The sequence below is a fragment of the Chlamydotis macqueenii genome, chromosome W, assembly GCF_036417535.1.
Source record: "Chlamydotis macqueenii isolate bChlMac1 chromosome W, bChlMac1.mat, whole genome shotgun sequence".
Lineage (NCBI taxonomy): Eukaryota > Metazoa > Chordata > Aves > Otidiformes > Otididae > Chlamydotis > Chlamydotis macqueenii.
In genome coordinates, this window is record NC_141592.1 from 47,107,588 (window position 1) to 47,128,900 (window position 21,313).

General features: G+C 43.2%; 1 protein-coding gene across 2 annotated transcripts in view; it reads left to right on the forward strand.

The window, feature by feature from the left end:
• LOC147596756 (protein mono-ADP-ribosyltransferase PARP8-like) overlaps positions 1-21,313 on the forward strand; it is a 175,092-nt gene that overhangs the window by 103,443 nt on the left and 50,336 nt on the right. For both annotated transcript variants that reach the window (XM_086769533.1, XM_086769532.1), the window contains exons 8-12: positions 1,631-1,691; positions 2,749-2,839; positions 8,675-8,741; positions 12,641-12,766; positions 15,808-16,369. In XM_086769533.1, the coding sequence (XP_086625659.1) occupies positions 1,631-1,691; positions 2,749-2,839; positions 8,675-8,741; positions 12,641-12,766; positions 15,808-16,369 (907 nt within the window). The remainder of the gene's footprint in view (positions 1-1,630; positions 1,692-2,748; positions 2,840-8,674; positions 8,742-12,640; positions 12,767-15,807; positions 16,370-21,313) is intronic.

Here is a 21,313-nt window from a genome sequence, read left to right on the forward strand (position 1 = left end):
CCTGCATTAATAAATATTACTTAGGAGTTCATAGCAATCTGTTCTTTGGATCTTCTGGAAAATTTTTTAAAAAATCTGAGGCTACTGTTGTGTAGCATAGTGGCTAAGCCATTCAGTAGGTGGAGAATTTCTCTGTTTCAAACTCAGGTCTTCAGTGAGCTGTAGGAGGTCAGCAAGCGCCTGTACGGCTCTGAGTGAGCAGACTCTGGAGGAGCCATAAGGGTGGCTGGGAAGCCTCCAGGTAATGCAGCCCTGGTCAGCCATTCACCTGCCCCGTGTGTGCCATGTGTGGACGTGTCTGATCTAGAGAGAGACTTTGGGGTTAACCAAAGACAGCCACTGGGATGCTGAGGTTTGGTGGAAGGAGTTCCCTCCACAAAATTTCACAAGAGGTCAAGGCATTTCCAGTGCAAGCTAGGTCCTACCTACCATGGACTGAGAGGCCACTTTGTTAGGAGATAATTCTATTCACAAAAATATTTTTGTATTTCAAAATTACCTTATCAACTTATTTATGCACAACTGCTACTGTGCACTGTCTTAGTCTAGTTTAATAGAAAAACGTGGAAGTCATTGTGAGAACAAGCATATAAAGCAAAAACCTTAGGCCCCCCCTCACTAAACAAAACCACAACAATGAGGCAGAAAAGTAACACTTTAATGTAAGATTTCAGACAGCAATGAAACACCTATGAGCATAAGTTAAATCTACACCTTGGGGATTCCAGCAATACTACACGTAACAGATAAAATAAGGTAACTATTGCCTTGAGTGCATTATAGGGTAATCTTTATGTTTTGACAAAGAAGTACCTCAAGGGGGCCTAAAAGAAAGATGGGGAGAGACTGTTCAGTAGGGCCTGTTGTGATAGGACGAGGGGTAATGGTTTTAAAATAGAGGGGGGTAGATTTAGATTATATATTAGGAAAAAATTTTTTACAATGAGGGTTGTAGAACACTGGAACAGGTTGCCCAGAGAGGTGGTGGATGCCCCATCCCTGGAAACGTTCAAGGCCAGGCTGGATGAGGCTCTGAGCAACCTGGTCTAGTTGGGGATGTCCCTGCTCCTTGCAGGGGGGTTGGACTAGATGACCTTTGAAGGTCTCTTCCAACCCTAACCATTCTATGATTCTATGATTCTATTAAATTCTTGGATGTATGAAGCAATACCACAGGTATAATATGCCACCCTCTAGGCTATATTGTATTTGTCTTCAATGATTTATCTCAAGTCTCTCCTTAGATTGCTGGCTGTTAACCTAAAATACTTTTGAAAATTAACTAGGGTTTTCTTTTGTCATAAATAGGAGCAACATGTGACCATTATGGTTTTCTTGGATTTTTTTTTGTGCAATATGTGAGAAAAAAATATATAGCAGCAATGGAGAGACAATTTGGGGGAATTAGTAGAAAAAAGATTTAGCCTATTTAAGCAAAATCTACTGAAAGAAGGTTTCAGTGCAGCAGACAGTCACCCACTGGGAATATTGATCCAATCTATGTAGATGTGTATTTTATCATCATTCTGATTTTACAGATAAGATTATCCTTTATAAAATCTTCTCTAAGTACTTCTGGGCTGAGGAGTATCTTAAAGAGCTCTAATGTAATCTAATTCTTTCCTTTCAGGGAATATGGAACCATTGATGATGTAGATATTGATCTGCATATTGATGTTAGCTTTCTTGATGTAAGTAATCTAATCACAGGATTACATAATGAACATTAATACCCATTTAATTCTGCTACACATCAGACTCTCTAGGCAACCACTGAGACGTTCCTTTTTCAGAAGCTTGATCTTCACAACTGGCTGTCACATTATTGATTGCTTCTCAGTGGAAAGATTTCCTTTTCCTTTTATGAGCACATTGTTAAAATGTTTTGTAGGCTTTTATTTACTGCATATGTGTTTCCTTTCAAACATGCTTTGTGAATGGTAAATATTTTAACTGATATAAATGAAATACATATTTTTTTTTTGCTATCCTAGACATTACTTAAGTGAAAGCACTTCATAGAGTCCTGGAGGGAAGAAGACCTTGGCTGGAGCTTTCCTGTGTGCTTCTCAACATCTGCAGCTGATTAGGGAGAGGCTTGAGTGGCAAAGGAGACAGGACAGCGGTGCTGTCAACTGGCAGCATGGCTTCTGTAACAGTTATGCTGTCATTAACTCCACAGTTCCTCACCTCATCTGTGCAGTATCTTCCTGTCCTCTAGATGCAGAATGAAAATTAGTGCTTTTAGGGGCATCACTAGCTTTTGCACAGATATGTCATATTCTCAGGTCAGCACATAAGTTCTCAGGCTCTTCTAAAATTTAAGAAAATCTGATCATACTTTGAATTATTTTAATTAGTCTTAAGAAGGAGCAAATGTTTCCTTTGCCCTATGTTATGGGATGAGTTTCCTTTCCATCTTTATTTGCTCCTTTGCTTCTCAGCTTTGAAGCAGTATCTCTTGATAGATGGGAACATGTCTACCTGCACTGCAGATGTAGTGTTGTGTAGAAATCTGTGCTCAGTTTAAATGAGCATACTCAAGAACTGGAAACAGTTTAACACTGCTCTTAGGGTCATCAGCAGGTAAGTTTGTCCTAAGTCTCAAGTTTAAAGTTTGAGTAGATATTCCATGACTGGGTAAATGGATGGATGGTGTTTATAACAATCCTAAGGTAGACTGACAAAATGCAACAGTTCCTCATGATGGCTGATGGTGTTTGTTGTTTTCTTTTTATCTTGAACTAGGAAGAGATTGCTGTGGCTTGGGATGTAATTCGCACAGAGCCTATAATAGTGCGATTGCACTGTTCACTTACACAATACTTAAATGGTCCAGGTTAGTCATCTGTGTATTCTTCATGTGCCTTGTATGGTGTCTTGGTCTGAGCCACGTTCTAGGTGATAGATACTCATTCACTGCCAGATCTTTGACCCCGTATGTGCTTAAATCTACTGCTGAGAGCAGTCTTACTGATTTAAAATTATGCTTACATATATTTGCATGGCTAGGCCCTCAGAAATGATGTGGGCATCTAGTTTAAACTTTCATAGGTTGAGTTTTAGAACTTGTTTTCTTAATATCCTTTGAAATGCAGCTGTTTCACCTAGGAACCAGGGGTTAAGGTATACAGATTGACAGTTTCTAATATGTGTTTTCCTGATTTTGGAAATCAGAGATCATCTTCACAGATGCAGATATCGCTGATAAGGTATACATACATAGATCTGTGCAGCATATTAATATGCCCTTTTTCATGCACCTTCAAAGAATCAGGCTGTGATAATTATCCTGTCAGCTTCTATATGACTGTATGAACTCTGGGGATCTTTAAATTTGAATGAGAATTTTAAATGTTATGTTGATAACCTACTCTCTGGTTGTTATGTGAGTAAACCTTCCTCATGAACGTAAAAATGGTCAAACTCATGAAGAATCAACTGAGACTGAAGATTTGGAAACATTCATATGCAAAAGTCAACTTCAGATATATTTTTACAATGGGAAGTAAGAACTGTGCAATTTGGGTCATAACTTGCCTGGCTTTGGAGGCTTCCAGTGCAAGCTATCAGTTCAGGCTTGTGTCTGTGGGAGAATTCTGCCTCTGGAAAATGAATAGATATTTACAGTCATAATAGGTTTATCAAAATCTGTCAAAATAAAAAAGTGCAGCAAATAAGAGAGGATGAAGTGTGAAGAGCAGCATGCAGTAAGAAATGATCTAGTGAAATGAGAAGTAACAACAAGATATGTTCTGCACCATTGACAAGGTTAAAAAAGGAAGCTTAGTTCCCAGTCCTGCAGCTGAATGATTGTGAGAGTGCCTGAATACTGAAAAAAGCAAGATCAGGGCCAGAGGCAAGTGCTTTGCTGCTACTGGTTTTATGAGCTCAGCTGCTGTTGCAGCCATGTTTGCTTATTTACCAGAAAAGGACAATGAGATCCACCATCTTTTGTGTTAACAAAACCCTTTTTCTGTGTATTCCTCTTCCCCCTTAATTATTTTGTTATGAGACTAGCTGGACCATAACTTTATGCTACATATTTTTCTCCTATAGTACTTTCTGTTCATTGATAAAAGAAACAGAAATGCAGTATATTCCAAAAGCACAATGGGAGGTATACATGCCACATTGTAGCTTTTTAATATCCTGATTTTAGATAGTCATTCTTCTAGTTAATACCTTGTCTCATAATTGTACCTGTGGGCAGTTTCTCCCATGTGCCTTAGAAACCTGTCTTACATTAGGATGAATCAGCCTTTGGAGGTACTGGGCTATCTCCTCTGGCTGTAGAGCTTAGACAACAATTGTAGTCTAGATGTCAGAATTTAAGATTTTTTTATCTAGGTATGATGATTCTCGCTGAAAATATTCTCCCACTATCATGTGTCCTAAATTTGTCAGTCTAAAGACATTGCTACTCCTAATCAAATAATTTATCCCTTTTGAAAAATTCATCATTTTGTCTTTAAAAGGTGAGATTGAATAATAACATCAGAGAAATTATATACACAGTGCTTTGAAGTAAGTGAAATTGGATGCCCAGGTTATATATGTATTGTATTTTATTTTTAAAATTCATTTATTAAAGTGAAATTAAAGGATAAACTTTGACATTCTGAATAAAATATGGCTTTCTGACTTATAAGAATAATATAGATATTAAAATACTAATTTTCTTTTTCTAACAAAATTTGAACCGACCTCAGATTTTTCGTTTGCATAGAATCATAGAATAGTTTGGGTTGGAAAGGACCTTTAAAGATCATCTAGTCCAACCCCCCTGCAAGGAGCAGGGACATCCCCGACTAGATCAGGTTGCTCAGAGCCTCATCCAACCTGGCCTTGAACATTTCCAGGGATGGGGCATTCACCACCTCTCTGGGCAACCTGTTCCAATGTTCTACAACTCTCATTGTAAAAAAATTTTTCCTAATATCTAATCTAAACCTACCTCCCTCTATTTTAAAACCATTACTCCTTGTCCTATTGCAACACACCCTACTGAACAGCCTCTCCCCATCTTTCTTGTAGGCCCCCTTGAGGTACTGGAAGACCGCTATAAGGTCTCCCCGGAGCCTCCTCTTCTGCAGGCTGAACAGCCCCAACTCTCTCAGCCTGTCCTCATAGGAAAGGTGCTCCAGCCCTTTGATCATCTTTGTGGCCCTCCTCTGGACCTTCTCCAACTGGTCCATGTCCTTCTTGTGCTGGGGGCTCCAGAACTGGACGCAGTACTCCAGGTGGGGTCTCACCAGGGCAGAGTAGAGGGGGAGAATCACCTCCCTCAACCTACTGGACACACTCATCTTGATGCAGCCCAGGATGCGGTTGGCCTTCTGGGCCGCAAGGGCACATTGCCTGCTCATGTTAAGCTTCTCGCTACCAGCACTCCCAAGTCCTTCTCCTCAGGGCTGCTCTCAATCCATTCCCCGCCTAGCCTGTATTTGTGCCTGGGATTGCCATGACCCAGGTGCAGGACCTTGCACTTGGCCTGGTTGAACTTCATGAGGATGGCATGGGCCCACCTCTCCAGCCTGTCAAGGTCCCTCTGGATGGCATCCCTTCACTCCAGCATGTCGATCACACCCCACAGCTTGGTGTCGTCAGCGAACTTGCTGAGGGTGCACTCTATCCCACTGTCCATGTCTCCGACAAAGATGTTAAATAGGGCCAGTCCCACTACCTTCTTACCTTTCATTCATTTTATTTTACTACAGTCATTACTTCCTTATGTCATACAAAATATAAAGTATATTTTTGCTTGTCATATGTGTTGGTGATTGTCCTGCCTCGAGGACCTGAGACTCTCAACAAGTGCTGGATTCCATCTGTCACTTCTATCTAGTAAGTGTTATTAAATGATTTTAGTAATACCAAGAGCTAATTTCCAGCTTTCACTCCTTACATTTTCAATTTTCTGACAGATGAATACGGGGCCAGTTCTGTTTAATATCTTTATCAACAATCTGGATGAGGGGATTGAGTGCTCCCTCAGTGAGTTTGCAGATGACACCACGTTGAATGTGAGTGTTGATCTGCTTGAGGGGAGGAAGGTTCTGCAGAGGGATCTGGACAGGCTGGATCGATGGGCCAAGGTGAACTGTATGAGGTTCAACAAGGCCAAGGTGCCGGGTCCTGCACTTCAGTCACAACAACCCCATGTAACACTACAGGCTTGGGGAAGAGTAACTGGAAAGTTACCTGGAAGAAAGTGACCTGGGGGTGCTGGTAGACAGCTGGCTGAACATGAGCCAGCAGTGTGCCGAGGTGGCCAAGAAGGCCAGCAGCATCCTGGCTTGCATTAGGAAGAGTGTGGCCAGCAGGAGTAGGGAAGTGCTTGTGCCCCTGTACTCGGCACTGGTGAGGCTGCACCTCGAATACTGTGTTCAGTTTTGGGCCCCTCAGTACAAGAAAGACATTGAGTTGCTGGAGCATGTCCAGAAAAGGGCAACGAAGCTGGTGAGGGGTCTGGAGCACAAGTCTTATGAGGAGCAGCTGAGGGAACTGGGATTGTTTAGTCTGGAGAAGAGGAGGCTGAAGGGAGACCTCATTGCTCTCTACAACTACCTGGAAGGTGTTGGTCTCTTCTCCCAAGTAACTAGCAATAGGGCGAGAGGAAATGGCCTCAAGTTGTGGCAGGGGAGGTTTAGGTTAGATATTAGGAAACACTTCTTTACTGAAAGAGTGGTCAGGCACTGGAACACGCAACCCAAGGCAGTGGTGGTGTCACCATCCCTGGAGGTGTTCAAAGAACGTGTAGACGTGGCACTTCAGGACATGGTTTAGTAGGCATGGTGGTGTTAGGTTGATGGTTGGACTTGATGATCTTGGAGGTCTCTTCCAACCTTAAGATTCTATGATTCTATAATTCCATGATTCTATGATATACCACTGTTGGGACAGATCTTGAAGAAAATTCAGTGTAATCCTTGGCCACTGGAATTCATACATCAGACACTTAGATGAGGATTATGAATCCTGTATTAAAACACCCTCAGAAAGAAAGACCACATATTATATGATTAACTGACATCATCTACCTGGACTTGTGCAAAGCTTTTGACACTGTCCCACACGACATACTTCTCTCTAAACTAGAGAGACATGGGTTTGATGGACGGACCACTCGGTGGATAAGGAGTTGGCTGGATGGCCGCACTCAGAGAGTGGTGGTCAACAGCTCAATGTCCATGTGGAGACCGGTCACGAGTGGCGTCCCTCAGGGGTCCGTGCTGGGCCCGGCCCTGTTCAACATCTTTGTCGGCGATATGGACAGTGGGATAGAGTGCACCCTCAGCAAGTTCGCCGATGACACCAAGTTGTGTGTTGCCGTCGACACGCTGGAAGGGAGGGATGCCATCCAGAGGGACCTTGACAGGCTGGAGAGGTGGGCCCGTGCCAACCTCATGAAGTTCAACCAGGCAAAGTGCAAGGTCCTGCACCTGGGTCATGGTAATCCCAGGCACAAATACAGGCTGGGCGGGGAATGGATTGAGAGCAGCCCTGAGGAGAAGGACTTGGGAGTGCTGGTAGCGAGAAGCTTAACATGAGCAGGCAATGCGCCCTTGCGGCCCAGAAGGCCAACCGCATCCTGGGCTGCATCAAGAGAAGCGTGGCCAGCAGGTCGAGGGAGGTGATTCTTCCCCTCTACTCTGCCCTGGTGAGACCCCACCTGGAGTACTGTGTCCAGTTCTGGAGCCCCCAGCACAAGAAGGACATGGACCAGTTGGAGAAGGTCCAGAGGAGGGCCATGAAGATGATCAGAGGGCTGGAGCACCTCTCTTATGAGGACAGGCTGAGAGAGTTGGGGCTGTTCAGCCTGGAGAAGAGGAGGCTCCGGGGAGACCTTATAGCGGTCTTCCAGTACCTCAAGGGGGCCTACAAGAAAGATGGGGAAAGGCTGTTTAGTAGGGCCTGTTGCAATAGGACGAGAGGTAATGGTTTTAAAATAGAGGGGGGTAGATTTAGATTAGAAATTAGGAAAAAATTTTTTACGATGCGAGTTATAGAACACAGGAACAGGTTGCCCAGAAAGGTGGTGGAGGCCCCATCTCTGGAAACGTTCAAGGCCAGGCTGGATGAGGCTCTGAGCAACCTGACCTAGTCAGGGATGTCCCTGCTCCTTGCAGGGGGGTTGGACTAGATGACCTTTGAAGGTCCCTTCCAACCCTAACCATTCTATGATTCTATGATTCTATGATTCTATATAATTCAATTTATTCCACTCTGGATTGTCTTCATTGTCACAGGAACTGTAATGTGTAAAGACTGCTTACTTGAAAGAAAGTTTAAGATATTAGATGAGATTAATTACCAGTCCAGATACATTTAATCTGATGCTGCTTTCTAGTAATTCGGTAACATTAAAAACAAAAAAAAGATACATTTGTACATTTGTGTAATTAAAGTTAGTGGGAAGAGATACATTTGGGGAAATTAAATTTCTAAAATACTCATTTGTAAAATTACAAATTATATTGACTAATATTCCAAAAAGGGCCATTCATTTCTTCATAGACTTATATGACATGCCTGCTTTCACCATTGCTTCAATGACATTGCCTATAGTAAAGGTCCAGATCGAACAATTTCCTTAAATATGACTTCTATGGTCATGAGTTCTTGATTATTCCTTTTAATTCATATATCAACAATATCTCCTTTTCCATAGTGCCAACCGTGGATGTATTTCAGATCTCTACTAAGGAAAGATTTGGCCTGGGACATCAGCTGAAAAAGTAAGTCTGTAAAAGTGTAAACATCTGTTTTTAAGTAAATATTATGCTCTTTTTGTTACCAGATCATGTCAAGTAGGGTAAAATTCACAGGTTGTCAGGTTAGTTGGATCAAAGTGTTTTGAACTTGTTTTTTTTTTAAAAAAAAAAATAACAGATTTTACCTTTTTAAGTTCAATGTTGACAGCTGTTGGAGAGAACTTTATTTGTCTTACCTGCTAGGGTTTACTGCCATTCAGGAAGTAAGTTACAAAAGTTCAAAAAGACTGTAGCTAGGAGTGTTCAATTTCATGTTTTTCATAGTGTCATAGAATCATAGAATAGTTAGGGTTGGAAGGGACCTTTAAAGGTCATCTAGTCCAACTCTCCTGAAAGGAGCAGGGACATGTTCAACTAGATCAGGTTGCTCAGAGCCTCATCCAACCTGGCCTTGAATGTTTCCAGGGATGGGGCACCTACCACCTCTCTGGGCAACCTGTGCCAGTGTTTCACCACCCTCATTGTAATAAAATTTTTCTTGATGTCTAATCTGGATGTACTTCCCTCTATTTTAAAACCATTACCCCTTGTTCTATCACAACAGGCCTTGCTAAAGAGTTTCTCCTCATCTTTCCTATAAGCCCCTTTTAGGTACTGGAAGGATGCTACAAGGTTTGCCCAGAGCCTTCTCTTCTCCAGGCTCAACAGCCCCAATTCTCTCATCCTGTCTTCATAGTAGAGCTGCTCCAGCCCTCTGATCATCTTTGTGGCCCTCCTCTGGACCTTCTCCAACTGGTCCATGTCCTCCTTATGTTGGGGGCTCCAGAACTGGACACAGTACTCCAGGTGGGGTCTCACCAGGGCAGAGTAGAGGGGCAGAATCACCTCCCTCAATCTGCTGGCCACTCTTCTCTTGATGCAGCCCAGGATTCAGTTGGCCTTCTGGGCCGCAAGGGCGCATTGCCTGCTCATGTTAAGCTTCTCATCCACCAGCACTCCCAAGTCCTCCTCAGGGCTGCTCTCAATCCATTCCCCGCCTAGCCTGTATTTGTGCTTGGGATTGTGTCGTAGTTCAGCCCCGATTGGACCAGACTACGCAGTCTCTCTCTCACTCCCCCCACCTTCTGAGAGAACAGGGAGAGAAAATATAAGGAAAAACGGCTCGAGGTTTGAGATAAGGACAGGGAGAAATCCTTAAAGTTACCGTCACGGGCAAAACAGACTCGACTTGGGGAAAACTATTCATTTATTACTACAAACAGCAGGATAATGAGACAGAGAACAAGATAACCTCCATCCACCCCTCCCTCTTCCCAAGCTTAACATTATCTCTACTACCTTCCCCCGCTCCCCGAGAGGCACAGGGGGGAAGAGGGAATGGGGGTTGCAGTCAGTTCATCATATGTTGTTTTACGCCGCTGCTTCATGGTCGGGGGAAGAACTCCTCACATTCCTCCCCTGCTCCAGCGTGGGGTCCCTCCCACGGGCCACAGTCCTTCGTGGAACTGCTCCGGCGTGGGTCATCTCTTCCACGGAGTTCAGTCTCTCCAGAACAGCTGTCCCAGCGGGCCCTCCACGGGCCACAGCTGCCTTCAGGCATCCACCTCCCCCGGTGTGGGGTCCTTCACAGGCTCCAAGTGGATCTCTGCTCCTCTGTGGACCTCCATGGGCTGCAGGGGGACAACCTGCTCCACCATGGTCGTCACCACAGGCTGCAGGGGAATCTTGGCCAGGAGCCGCATTACTCCTCCCCCTCCTTCTGAACTGACCTTGGCGTCTGCAGCTGTTCCTCACAACAGGCTGGTAGGTGTCTCTCAGGATCTTTTTTACATCTCATTCACTTCTCATCTCCTCTCCACTTCTTGCAGCTGGGCTGGACCGAGTCGGGCCCAGTCGGCTGCCTGGCGAGAGGCCAGAGGGTGAGGCCTGCAAGGCCCATGAGGCCTGCGCCTCCCCCTCTGCGCCTCTGCCCCCGCTCAGCTTCTTCACATCTTCTCTTCTCTCTCTTTTTTTCTATTTTCCCATTCTTAAATACGTTATCGCAGAGGCGTCATCACGAGACATTCTGCTACCAATCGGCTCGGCCTTGGCCAGCAGTGGGTCCGCCCTAGGCCCCTGAACAAAGGGGAGCGACTTCTAGCAGTTTCCTACAGAAGCTACCACCTTAGGCCCCCCCTACTAAACAAAACCACAACAGATTGCCATGACCCAGGTGCAGGACCTTGCACTTGGCCTGGTTGAACTTCATGAGGATGGCATGGGCCCACCTCTCCAGCCTGTCAAGGTCCCTCTGGATGGCATCCCTTCACTCCAGCATGTCGACGGCACCACACAGCTTGGTGTTGTCAGCGAACTTGCTGAGGGTGCACTCTATCCCACTGTCCATGTCGCCGACAAAGATGTTGAACAGGGCTGGGCCCAACACAGATCCCTGAGGGACACCAGTCGTCACCGGTCTCCACCTGGACGTTGAACTGTTGGCCACCGCTCTCTGACTGTGGCCATCCAGTCAATTTTTCCTTGGACTGTGAAGCCTCTGGAGCAGGAATCTTTTTTAGCATCATGTATAGCTTAAGGGGGCTATGCTTTCATGGTGACCTCTAGGATGTATCACAGTCATTAGGCCATCCATGTTTTGAGGACAAGAGGGAAGAATAGTTGAAAAAATTAGCAATTTCATATGTTCATGGCACAATTCAATTTAATAACATTCTGCTGAGTCGTCTTTTCACATATGCTTGTGTATGTGTAATAAAATGACAAGAATATAGGCTTTAATATCTGACCCTTACAACAGTAAGAGTCCCTTAAGAAAAAAAAAATCTTTTGCTGTTTGGTTTTTAAAGAAATTCAGTGCAGCGTTTTTGTAGTCATACAAATGAAGCAATGTTATTAACATCTCTATGGTACATGACTTTGGAGAAAAAAAATTAAAAGCTCCCCAGGCATGAAAAGTCTCTTAAAACATTTCAGTACTTACACCATCTCTGATTTGTGCACTGCATAATTACCAAAGGTTCCCATAAGACATTTTCAGGTACATATTTGCATAATTCACAGTTGAGCAGAAGTCAGAATACCGATGAACTCTATGACCTCTCATGGCTCTGAGCAACAGGATATTAATCTTTGAAGAGTCAGTAAAATTTTTATATAGTCCATACCAACCTCCACTTTGACTTTATCACTCATAGACCCCCACTGCTAGATTAGAGTCATAGAGTAATTTGGCTTAGAAGGGACTGCTGGAGATCACCTAGTGCAACCTCCTGCTCCAAGTAACACTGACTTCAAAGTTGGATTTGTTCACTTCAGGGCCTCAGACAACTGAGCTGTGAAAATCTCCAGCCTTTGTGGGCATTCTGTTGTACTTAACCACTCCTCTATGGATGTCTTTTTTTTATAGCCTTTATGTTTTTTAGCTTCACTTGCTACAACTTGTGACCGCTGCCTTTTGCTGTGCATCTCTGGGAAGTGTCTGGCTCTATCTTCTCTGTAAATCCCTTTGGGTAGTGTAATATTCGACATCCCTACCTTCATGTTTGTGCTTTAGGAGAACATGCTCCTACTTGAGTAGTGTGGATACTGTAACCTATCTCTGTAGTCACTGGAGAGACAGACGCCTATAGTTGGATAGAATGCCTTTGAATCAATTTGTCTCTATATCTCCATGAGAGGCATAATTATATAAGTCTTGCAGTGGTTGTTTACACAGATTGTATTCTTAATAAGAATTCCATGTGAATTAGTTTTATGCGGGGAAAAAAAAAAGGCATTTTTGAGGAGCTGAAGCACCCAATCATCAGTCCACATATTTGACAGAGAAACTCTGTCTGAGGACATTGCAACTGAGAGACTCTAGTAGTAAAGTGAGTATGTCTTGTCTAGAATAAGAAAATCTTTTTTTCTTTCTTAATTTGCAGAATCATGCAGACATTTGTTACGCAACAGTGGAAGAACAGCAAAGAGAAATCTAATTGTACGCACAATAAGAAGGTGTCTGACAAAAGGGTGAAATCCCCTCTGCACATCTTTTCTACGTTACGCAGGTAATAGCAAGGAAAATGAGCTGTTAACACCATATCCCGTTAAAAATCCACAGCAGACTTCACAAGGTGAAATGTTGACTTTTCTCCACAGAGAAGTGCTCTATTTATATCTTACCTCATGAGTTTCCAGTCCTTGCCTTGCACGACATCAAAAGCAAACTAGGTACTATTGCAACTTCTAAGACTATTTGAAGGCAGATCATTTCAGTGCTGAAACAGTCATGATTCATCTAGAGCTGGAAATAATTCATTTTATGTTACTTTACTTGGTTGTATTTGTACCTTTACTAACTTGGTAGCATTTGACTGGTTAGGGTTGGAAAGGACCTTCAAGGGTCATCTAGTCCAACCCCCCTGCAAGGAGCAGGGACATCCCCGACTAGATCAGGTTGCTCAGAGCCCCATCCAACCTGGCCTTGAATGTTTCCAGGGATGGGGCATCCACCACCTCTCTGGGCAACCTGTTCCAGTGTTCCACCACTCTCATTGTAAAAAATTTTTTCCTAATATCTAAATTAAATCTATCTCCCTCTATTTTGAAACCGTTACCCCTAGTCCTGTCACAACAGTCCCTACTGAAGAGTTTCTCCTTGTCTTTCCTGTAGGCCCCCTTGAGGTACTGGAAGACCACTATAAGGTTTCCCCGGACCCTTCTCTTCTCCAGGCTGAACAGCCCCAACTCTCTCAGCCTGTCTTGAATAGCAAGAATATATATATTATATATGTATTATATATTTTATATATATAGATATACAATTTTGTGGTTGTCTAGCTGTTCTTTCCACAGCTGTGTATATTTTTAATTTTTTAAAACCAGAATAATCATTAATGAAAGACTGATCTTTAGAGCTGCTGAGCAATCACCCCTCTCCACTGTTTGAGTACATGAATGTTCACCACTTCTGACATGCAGGCACAGAATTTCAAAGAACAAAAACATTAAAAACATAAGAAGTAGTTTGTGAACAGTTCATTTGAATTCATTATGACTTCTGCCAGTTACTCATACTCTTTTAAAAGTATCTGTAAAATCAGGCTCTGATTTTACCTCTTTCAAGAATGTGACTATTTACTCTAGTGTGTTTTCCTTCTTATGAAGGGTTGACATATCACCCCTTCTGTACATTTGAATGGAATGCTTCTTTGAACATTCCTTCTTTTTGATGAATTTTGACATTCTAAATTCCATGTATAAAAAAGAGAGGGAGTACAGTGATCACTCATATTGAAGAAGGGAGGAATGTCAAAGATAACAAAAGATTATTTGTCTTTTCAAAGGTAGAAGAGGAAGATGGTGTGCTAAGTAGAAAGCTTACCCATTCCCTAACCATGCAAAGCACCATTGCCTAGCACAGGCTGTAACTTGGGGTTTGTTTTTTATTCAGAAAGGACATACAAAAGCCAGCCGGATCTTTCTCCTCTTGATTTATCTGCTACTGCGGTGCCTGTCCAAAGACTGCTCAGCCCAAACACAGAGACCCTCTCTCTCTCCCTAGAGCACCATTCCTAGCTCCTGTTTGCCCAAGGGTGGTAATGAGCCAACTGCAACAGTGAGTCAGCAACCTCCACATCCATTTTCCACTGTCACCACTTGCTAACAGGGTGGTGAAACATGTTAGCCTCTCCCCCTGGAGTTTCACTTATTTTCTATTTGATTGAAGCTCAGAAAAAACCTCCAAAGATTAGGGTTGCTTGTAAAGTGTAGAAAAATGATTCAGCATACCTGATACTGATTCTTGCTTTGCAAGGACAGGTGAACATGAACCTTATAGAAATGTGACAGTTCGTGTGAATGTTGTTTCATAAAAACTTTTTGTTCTCTACTTTCTGCACTCACAATTGAAGTCCCTCACATTCTTATTTCTAGTGTTACAGAGCTAGAATTTCTCTAAAACAGGAGAGAAGGGCATCAAATTGTCTTCCACAAAGCACTCCGATTATTGTTATTTTAAAAAAAAAAAATGTTCATTTCAGCTGAAATAAATTTGAGTTACTGCCTGCAAGTTTCACTGGTCATTATATCTTCCATTGGATCTGGACATAGAATTTGTTATACTGTGTTCAGAAGACAATAACTTTAATGGGATCATATGATGATTACATAGGAAAGACAGATTTTGATAAGAAAAATGTGATATAATCTTGTGTGAAATATGTGGCTTTCATTTCAAAAATAATCTGAATAAATGTTTTTTTTAGAGACATAGAGACTTTTACAAAGAGTTGTAAGGATATCATTCTAACTTAAGTATTTAATATTTTTTTCAATGGATGGGTGTTGTGGTTTAACTCCAGCCAGCAACTAAGCACCATGCAGCCACTTGCTCACTCCTCTGACTTCTCCTCCAGTGGGATGGGGAGGAGAATAAAAAAACCCCACAAACTTGTGGGTTGAGATAAAGATAGTTTAATAGGACAGCAAAGGAAGATAAAATAATAATAATAATAATAATAATAATAATAATAATAATAATAATAATAATATACAAAATGAGTGATGCACAGTGCAATTACTCATCAACGATGCCCAGCCTGACCCTGTGCAGTGATCCCCCTCCCCTCCAGTTTATATGCTGACCATGACATCATATGGTATGGAGTATCCCTTTGGTCAGTTTGAGTCAGCTGTCCCAGCTGTGCCCCCTCCCAGCTTCTTGCACACCTCCAGCCTACTCACTGGCAGGGCATGAGAAGCTAAGTCCTTGACTTAATGTAAGCACTACTTAGCAACAACTAAAACACCAGTGTGTTATCTACATTATTCTCATACTAAATCCAAAACACAGCACTATATCAGCTACTAGGAAGAAAATTAACTCTATCTCAGCTGAAACTAGGACAATGGGTTTCTGTATAAATAGGAGTAAGATGTCTATTTGGTATACAACTGTTCATTTTTTTAATGTTGGGCTGTGTTTATCACTAATCAAATACATAAAGCCAGGTGGTACTTAAAAATGTGTATATGTCTGGACTTACTTCTTTGACTTGCACAAGACTGATTATTCTCCAACTACATTTTCCTCTTCTTTATTTTTAAGGTCACCAAGTTATCCTCCACCTGGCTGTGGTAAAAATAAATCAAAACTGAAGTCAGAACAGGATGGGATCTCCAAAACTCACAAGCTACTGAGAAGGACTTACTCTAGCACAGTTAAGGCAGAAGATGTGTGTGCCACAAAATCTCACAGAACCTTTGGCTGTTTGTTGTCAAGTGACCCTAGGGCTGAACAGACAATAGCTATTAAATCGCACAAACTGTTGAACCGTTCTTGCTCTGCAGCCATCAAGCAGGAGGAGTGCATCACTTTAAAGCCCCATAAGCTATTAAGTAGGTCATGTTCTGGGGACCCTCGATGTGAGCACAACAGTACCTTGAAGCCTCACAAACTTTTAAGTGGGTCCTACTCCAGTAATCTTAGAATGGAAGAATTGGATGGATTGAAGAATCACAAGTTACTCAGCAAGACTTACTCCAATGCCCCTAAATCATCCAAAATGGAGCCTTTCAAGGAGTCCACCATAGCAGAGGGCAGGAGTCTCTCTCTTACCTCAGGGCTTATTGATATCTTAACATCATCTTCATCACCTTCACAAGCTGCTGTGCGTAATAATTTTTTTACTCTACTTATTTTCCTCCTATTATTTTCCAAATGTACTATTATGCTTATTATGCAAAGGCATTAATACTTAGGACATACATTAGTGGATATATTTAATATCTTGGAAGGCAAGAGCAATGGAGTCAGTTTTTTTAAGGAGAATTTAAACAACTGTGCATGCACATATATTTAAGTTATAAAAACAGAATTTGCTTAGGTCAAGACAGAGATTTTACATCTCACATTGAATACAGCTCAGTGTACAGCTGCTGGCCATGGGAAAAGTTCTGTCATCCACTTCCTTCCCTGCCTCCTTTCTTGCTGCAGGAAGACAGGAGAATGTGAGCTTCTGTGCTGCAAAATTGGATTGGTCACACAGGTCTTTTCTCATTTCCCTGTTTGCTTCATGGGAGAAGCAACTGTCTGTTGTCTCATTTGTGTGCCAAGTCACCTCTCCTGGTCTTTTCAGCTGTGATCATCATCATACTGGAAGGAATGCAGTCATGATTCAGCTCACCTCTTGTGCATTTGTGCTTTGTGAAAGGTTTAACCTTCAAATGTGATGGTGGCAGCTAGAGATCGGGGAAGGAATTAGGCCCACACTGGCCCCCTTTCTTTCCCCAAAGACATGATCGATTGGGAAAACAAAGGGTAGCACATATTTTTAAATTTAAGAAAGAGTTCTCAAAAATAATTCTTCTGCCTCTTAAAAGATGGCTTTTATATTTTAGAGGAAAGAGTGAATCTGTTTGTGCTCTTTCAAGGCACCAGTCTGTTTTCTGTTAGACTTGGGGAGAGACACTTAGGAGACAGTCCTCTCCACTCCCTTAGCCTGATGGTACCTTGATGTTCTCAGCATGCAAAAGCTGATTCTTGCTTGAAATATCATGCATATATTCAAAATAGTATATGCTGCATACTAAAGTTACATTGAGTGTGTTATGTCTCGTGGTAAATTAGTTTAATAAGCTGTGAACTATACTCATCAAATCTAAAAGCAGTGATATACTATAATAAAATCATTTATATACATGCTGTGTGGTTGGTTCCAGTAATGTGCACAGCAAAATTAATTTAAGATGAGCCAATAGACTTTTTACTTCTCACAATTCTTTTTTTTTCTGAATCAGCAAAGGATGTCTTAACTTAGCAAACTTTTCTGTCCTGAAGTTAATAAAAAGTCTCATTGGCTTTGATAATATAATGAAGTGGTTTCATTACTGATGTTATCAGCTGATATGGAAAAAATGCAAGCCCTACTTGACAGTCTATAAAAGCTACCAGTAATTTATTGCTATAATACATTTACTTTGAGGGGAAATCATCACATACAAGGTCAGGTGCAGTTTGACTGATGTTAGCAGAAGGACATCAAGAGTCTATTTCACATTTTACATGCAGGCACCAGATATATGGGTAACCTGGATGCCTAACTGTGATTTGAAGTCAGTGGACTGTGGAAGCGATGAATCAGGATCCTAACTTCTCTTCAGTTATCCATTTAAATATTTGAATCTCATATATGAATACAATTAGGAGGACTACTTCCCAGGAGAAAAAAGGGAAAAGTTTCCCAAATAAGCAGTTAGAGAAATGAAAGGAAATAAGACTATAAACAAAAACAAAACCCCAAAAAGCTGTAAATGGAGCTGATCTGACTCTTATTCAAAATAAGGATTGATTGAAATAGATAATTTTGATTTTTTTGTAGAATCATAGAATAGAATCATAGAATCTTAAGGTTGGAAGAGACCTCCAAGATCATCAAGTCCAACCATCAACCTAACACCACCATGTCCACTAAACCATGTCCTGAAGTGCCACGTCTACATGTTCTTTGAACACCTCCAGGGATGGTGACACCACCACTGCCTTGGGTTGCGTGTTCCAGTGCCTGACCACTCTTTCAGTAAAGAAGTGTTTCCTAATATCCAACCTAAACCTCCCCTGCCACAACTTGAGGCCATTTCCTCTCGCCCTATTGCTAGTTACTTGGGAGAAGAGACCAATATCCGCCTCCCTACAACCTCCTTTCAGGTAGCTGTAGAGAGCAATGAGGTCTCCCCTCAGCCTCCTCTTCTCCAGACTAAACAATCCCAGTTCCCTCAGCCACTCCTCATAAGACTGTTGCAGTAAGGGCACGGACTCCATGGATGGTGTTCCAGACACCTTTATTGTCCGTCCGCCTAAGTCTTTTATATCTTTTCTCAGTTACACGCGGAATGCACGCGCTTAATCATCTAATTCAATTGGTAGCAATATACTGTTCACGCGCCTTAAACTTCATTTGGATTGGTTATAGATTTTTAGTTGTCTTTACTATTTTTGCCTTTGGTATTTACTTATCTTGTTCTAATTGCTGTTTTTTGTTATTGAGCAAGTGGTGTTCAAGGACATAGCTCAAATTCTTCAATATCAGACAGCTGTGCTGCACTCTCTGTTCCCACATAAGACTTGTGTTCCTGACCCCTCACCAGCTTTGTTGCCCTTCTCTGGACACTCTCCAGCAACTCAATGTCTTTCTTGTAGTGAGGGGCCCAAAACTGAACACAGTATTTGAGGTGTGGCCTCACCAGTGCCGAGTACAGGGGCACAAGCACTTCTCTACTCCTGCTGGCCACACTCTTCCTGATACAAGCCAGGATGCTGTTGGCCTTCTTGGCCACCTGGGCACACTGCTGGCTCATGTTCAGCCAGCTGTCTACCAGCACCCCCAGGTCCCTTTCTGCCGGGCAGCTTTCCAGCCACTCTTCCCCAAGCCTGTAGAATTGCATGGGGTTGTTGTGACCCAAGTGCACTTGGCCTTGTAGAACCTCATACAGTTCACCTCGGCCCATCGATCCAGCCTGTCCAGATCCCTCTGCAGAGCCTTCCTCCCCTCGAGCAGATCGACACTCGCACCCAATTTGGTGTCATCTGCAAACTCACTGAGGGAGCACTCAATCCCCTCATCCAGATCATTGATAAAGATATTAAATAAGACTGGCGCCAAGACTGAGCCCTGGGGAACACCGCTTGTGACTGGCCACAAACTGGATTTAACTCTGTTCACCACAACTCTCTGGGCTTGGCCATCCAGTCAGTTTTTAACCCATCGCAGGGTACGCCTGTCCAAGCCATGAGCCACCAGCTTCTCGAGGAGAATGCTGTGGGAGACAGTATCAAAGGCTTTGCTGTAGTCCAGCTAGATAACATCCACAGCCTTTCTGTCATCCACTAGGTGGGTCATCTTGTCATAGAAGGAGATCATGTTGGTCAAGCAGGACCTGCCCTTCATGAACCCATGCTGACTGGGCCTGATCCCCAGGTTGTCCTGCACATGCCAGGTGAGCGTACTCAAGATGAACCGCTCCATAATCTTCCCTGGCACCGAGGTCAGTCTGACAGGCCTGTAATTCCCCGGATCCTCCTTCTGACCCTTCTTGTAGATGGGCGTCACATTGGTAAGCCTCTAGTCATCTGGGACCTCCCCTGTTAACCAGGACTGCTGATAGATGATGGAGAGTGGCTTGGCAAGCTCCTCCGCCAGCTCCCACAGTCCTCTCGGGTGGATATCATCCGGCCCCATAGACTTGTGAGTAGCCAGGTGGCGTAGCAGGTCGTTAACTGCTTCCTCCTGGATTGTAGGGGGTTCATTCTGCTCTCTGTCCCTGTCTTCCAGCTCAGGGAGCTGAACACCCTGGGGATAACTGGTCTGACTATTAAAGACTGAGGCAAAGAAGGCATTAAGTACCTCAGCCTTTTCCTCATCCCTGGTGGCAATGTTCCCCTCCACATCCATTAAAGGATGGAGATTCTCCTTGGCTCTCTTTTTGTTGTTAATATATTTGTAAAAACACTTGTTATCCTTAACAACAGTGGCCAGATTGAGTTCTAGCTGGGCTTTTGCCTTTCTAATTTTCTCTCTACATGACCTTATGAGCTCCCTGTACTTTTTTTGAGTTGCGTGCCCCTTCTTCCAAGAGTGGTAGACTCTCCTTTTTTCCCCTGAGTCCTAGCAAAAGCTCCCTGTGCAGCCAGGCTGGTCGTCTACCCTGCCAGTTCGTCTTCTGGCACATGGTGACAACCTGCTCCTGTGCCTTTAAGAGTTCCTTCTTGAAGAATGTCCAGCCTTCCTGGATCCCTTTGCCCTTCAGGACTGTCTCCCAAGGGACTTTCTCAACCAGCGTCCCGAATAGGCCAAAGTCTGCCCTCTGCAAGTCCATGGAAGCGGTTTTGCTAACCCCTCTCCTTACCTTTCCAATAACTGAACACTCTATCATTTTGTGCTCGCTAAGCCCAAGATGGCCTCCAACCACCACATCTCCCACCAGCCCTTCTCTGTTTGTAAACAGCAGGTCAAACGAGGCACCTCCCCTGGTAGGCTCACTCACCAGCTGTGTCAGGAAGTTCTCTTCCACACACTCCAGGAACCTCCTAGACTTTTTCCTCTCTGCTGTGTTGTATTTCCAGCAGACGTCCAGTAAGTTAAAATCCCCCACAAGAACAAGGGCTAGCAATTGTGAGACTTCTGCCAACCGCTTGTAGAACGTTTCATAGAATTGTTAGGGTTGGAAGGGACTTTTAAAGGTCATGTAGTCCAATCCCCCTGCAAGGAGCAGGGACATCTCCAACTAGATCAGGTTGTTCAGAGCCTCATCCAACCTGGCCTTGAATGTTTCCAGGGATGGGGCATCCACCACCTCTCTGGGCAACCTGTTCCTGTGTTCTACCACTCATTGTAAAAATTTTGTTTCTAATATCTAAGCTAAATCTATCGCCCTCTATTTTAAAACCATTACCTCTTGTTTTATTACAACAGGCCCTACTGAACAGCCTCTCCCCATCTTTCTTGTAGGCCCCCTTGAGGTACTGGAAGACCGCTATAAGGTCTCCCCGGAGCCTCCTCTTCTCCAGGCTGAACAGCCCCAACTCTCTCAGCCTGTCCTCATAGGAGAGGTGCTCC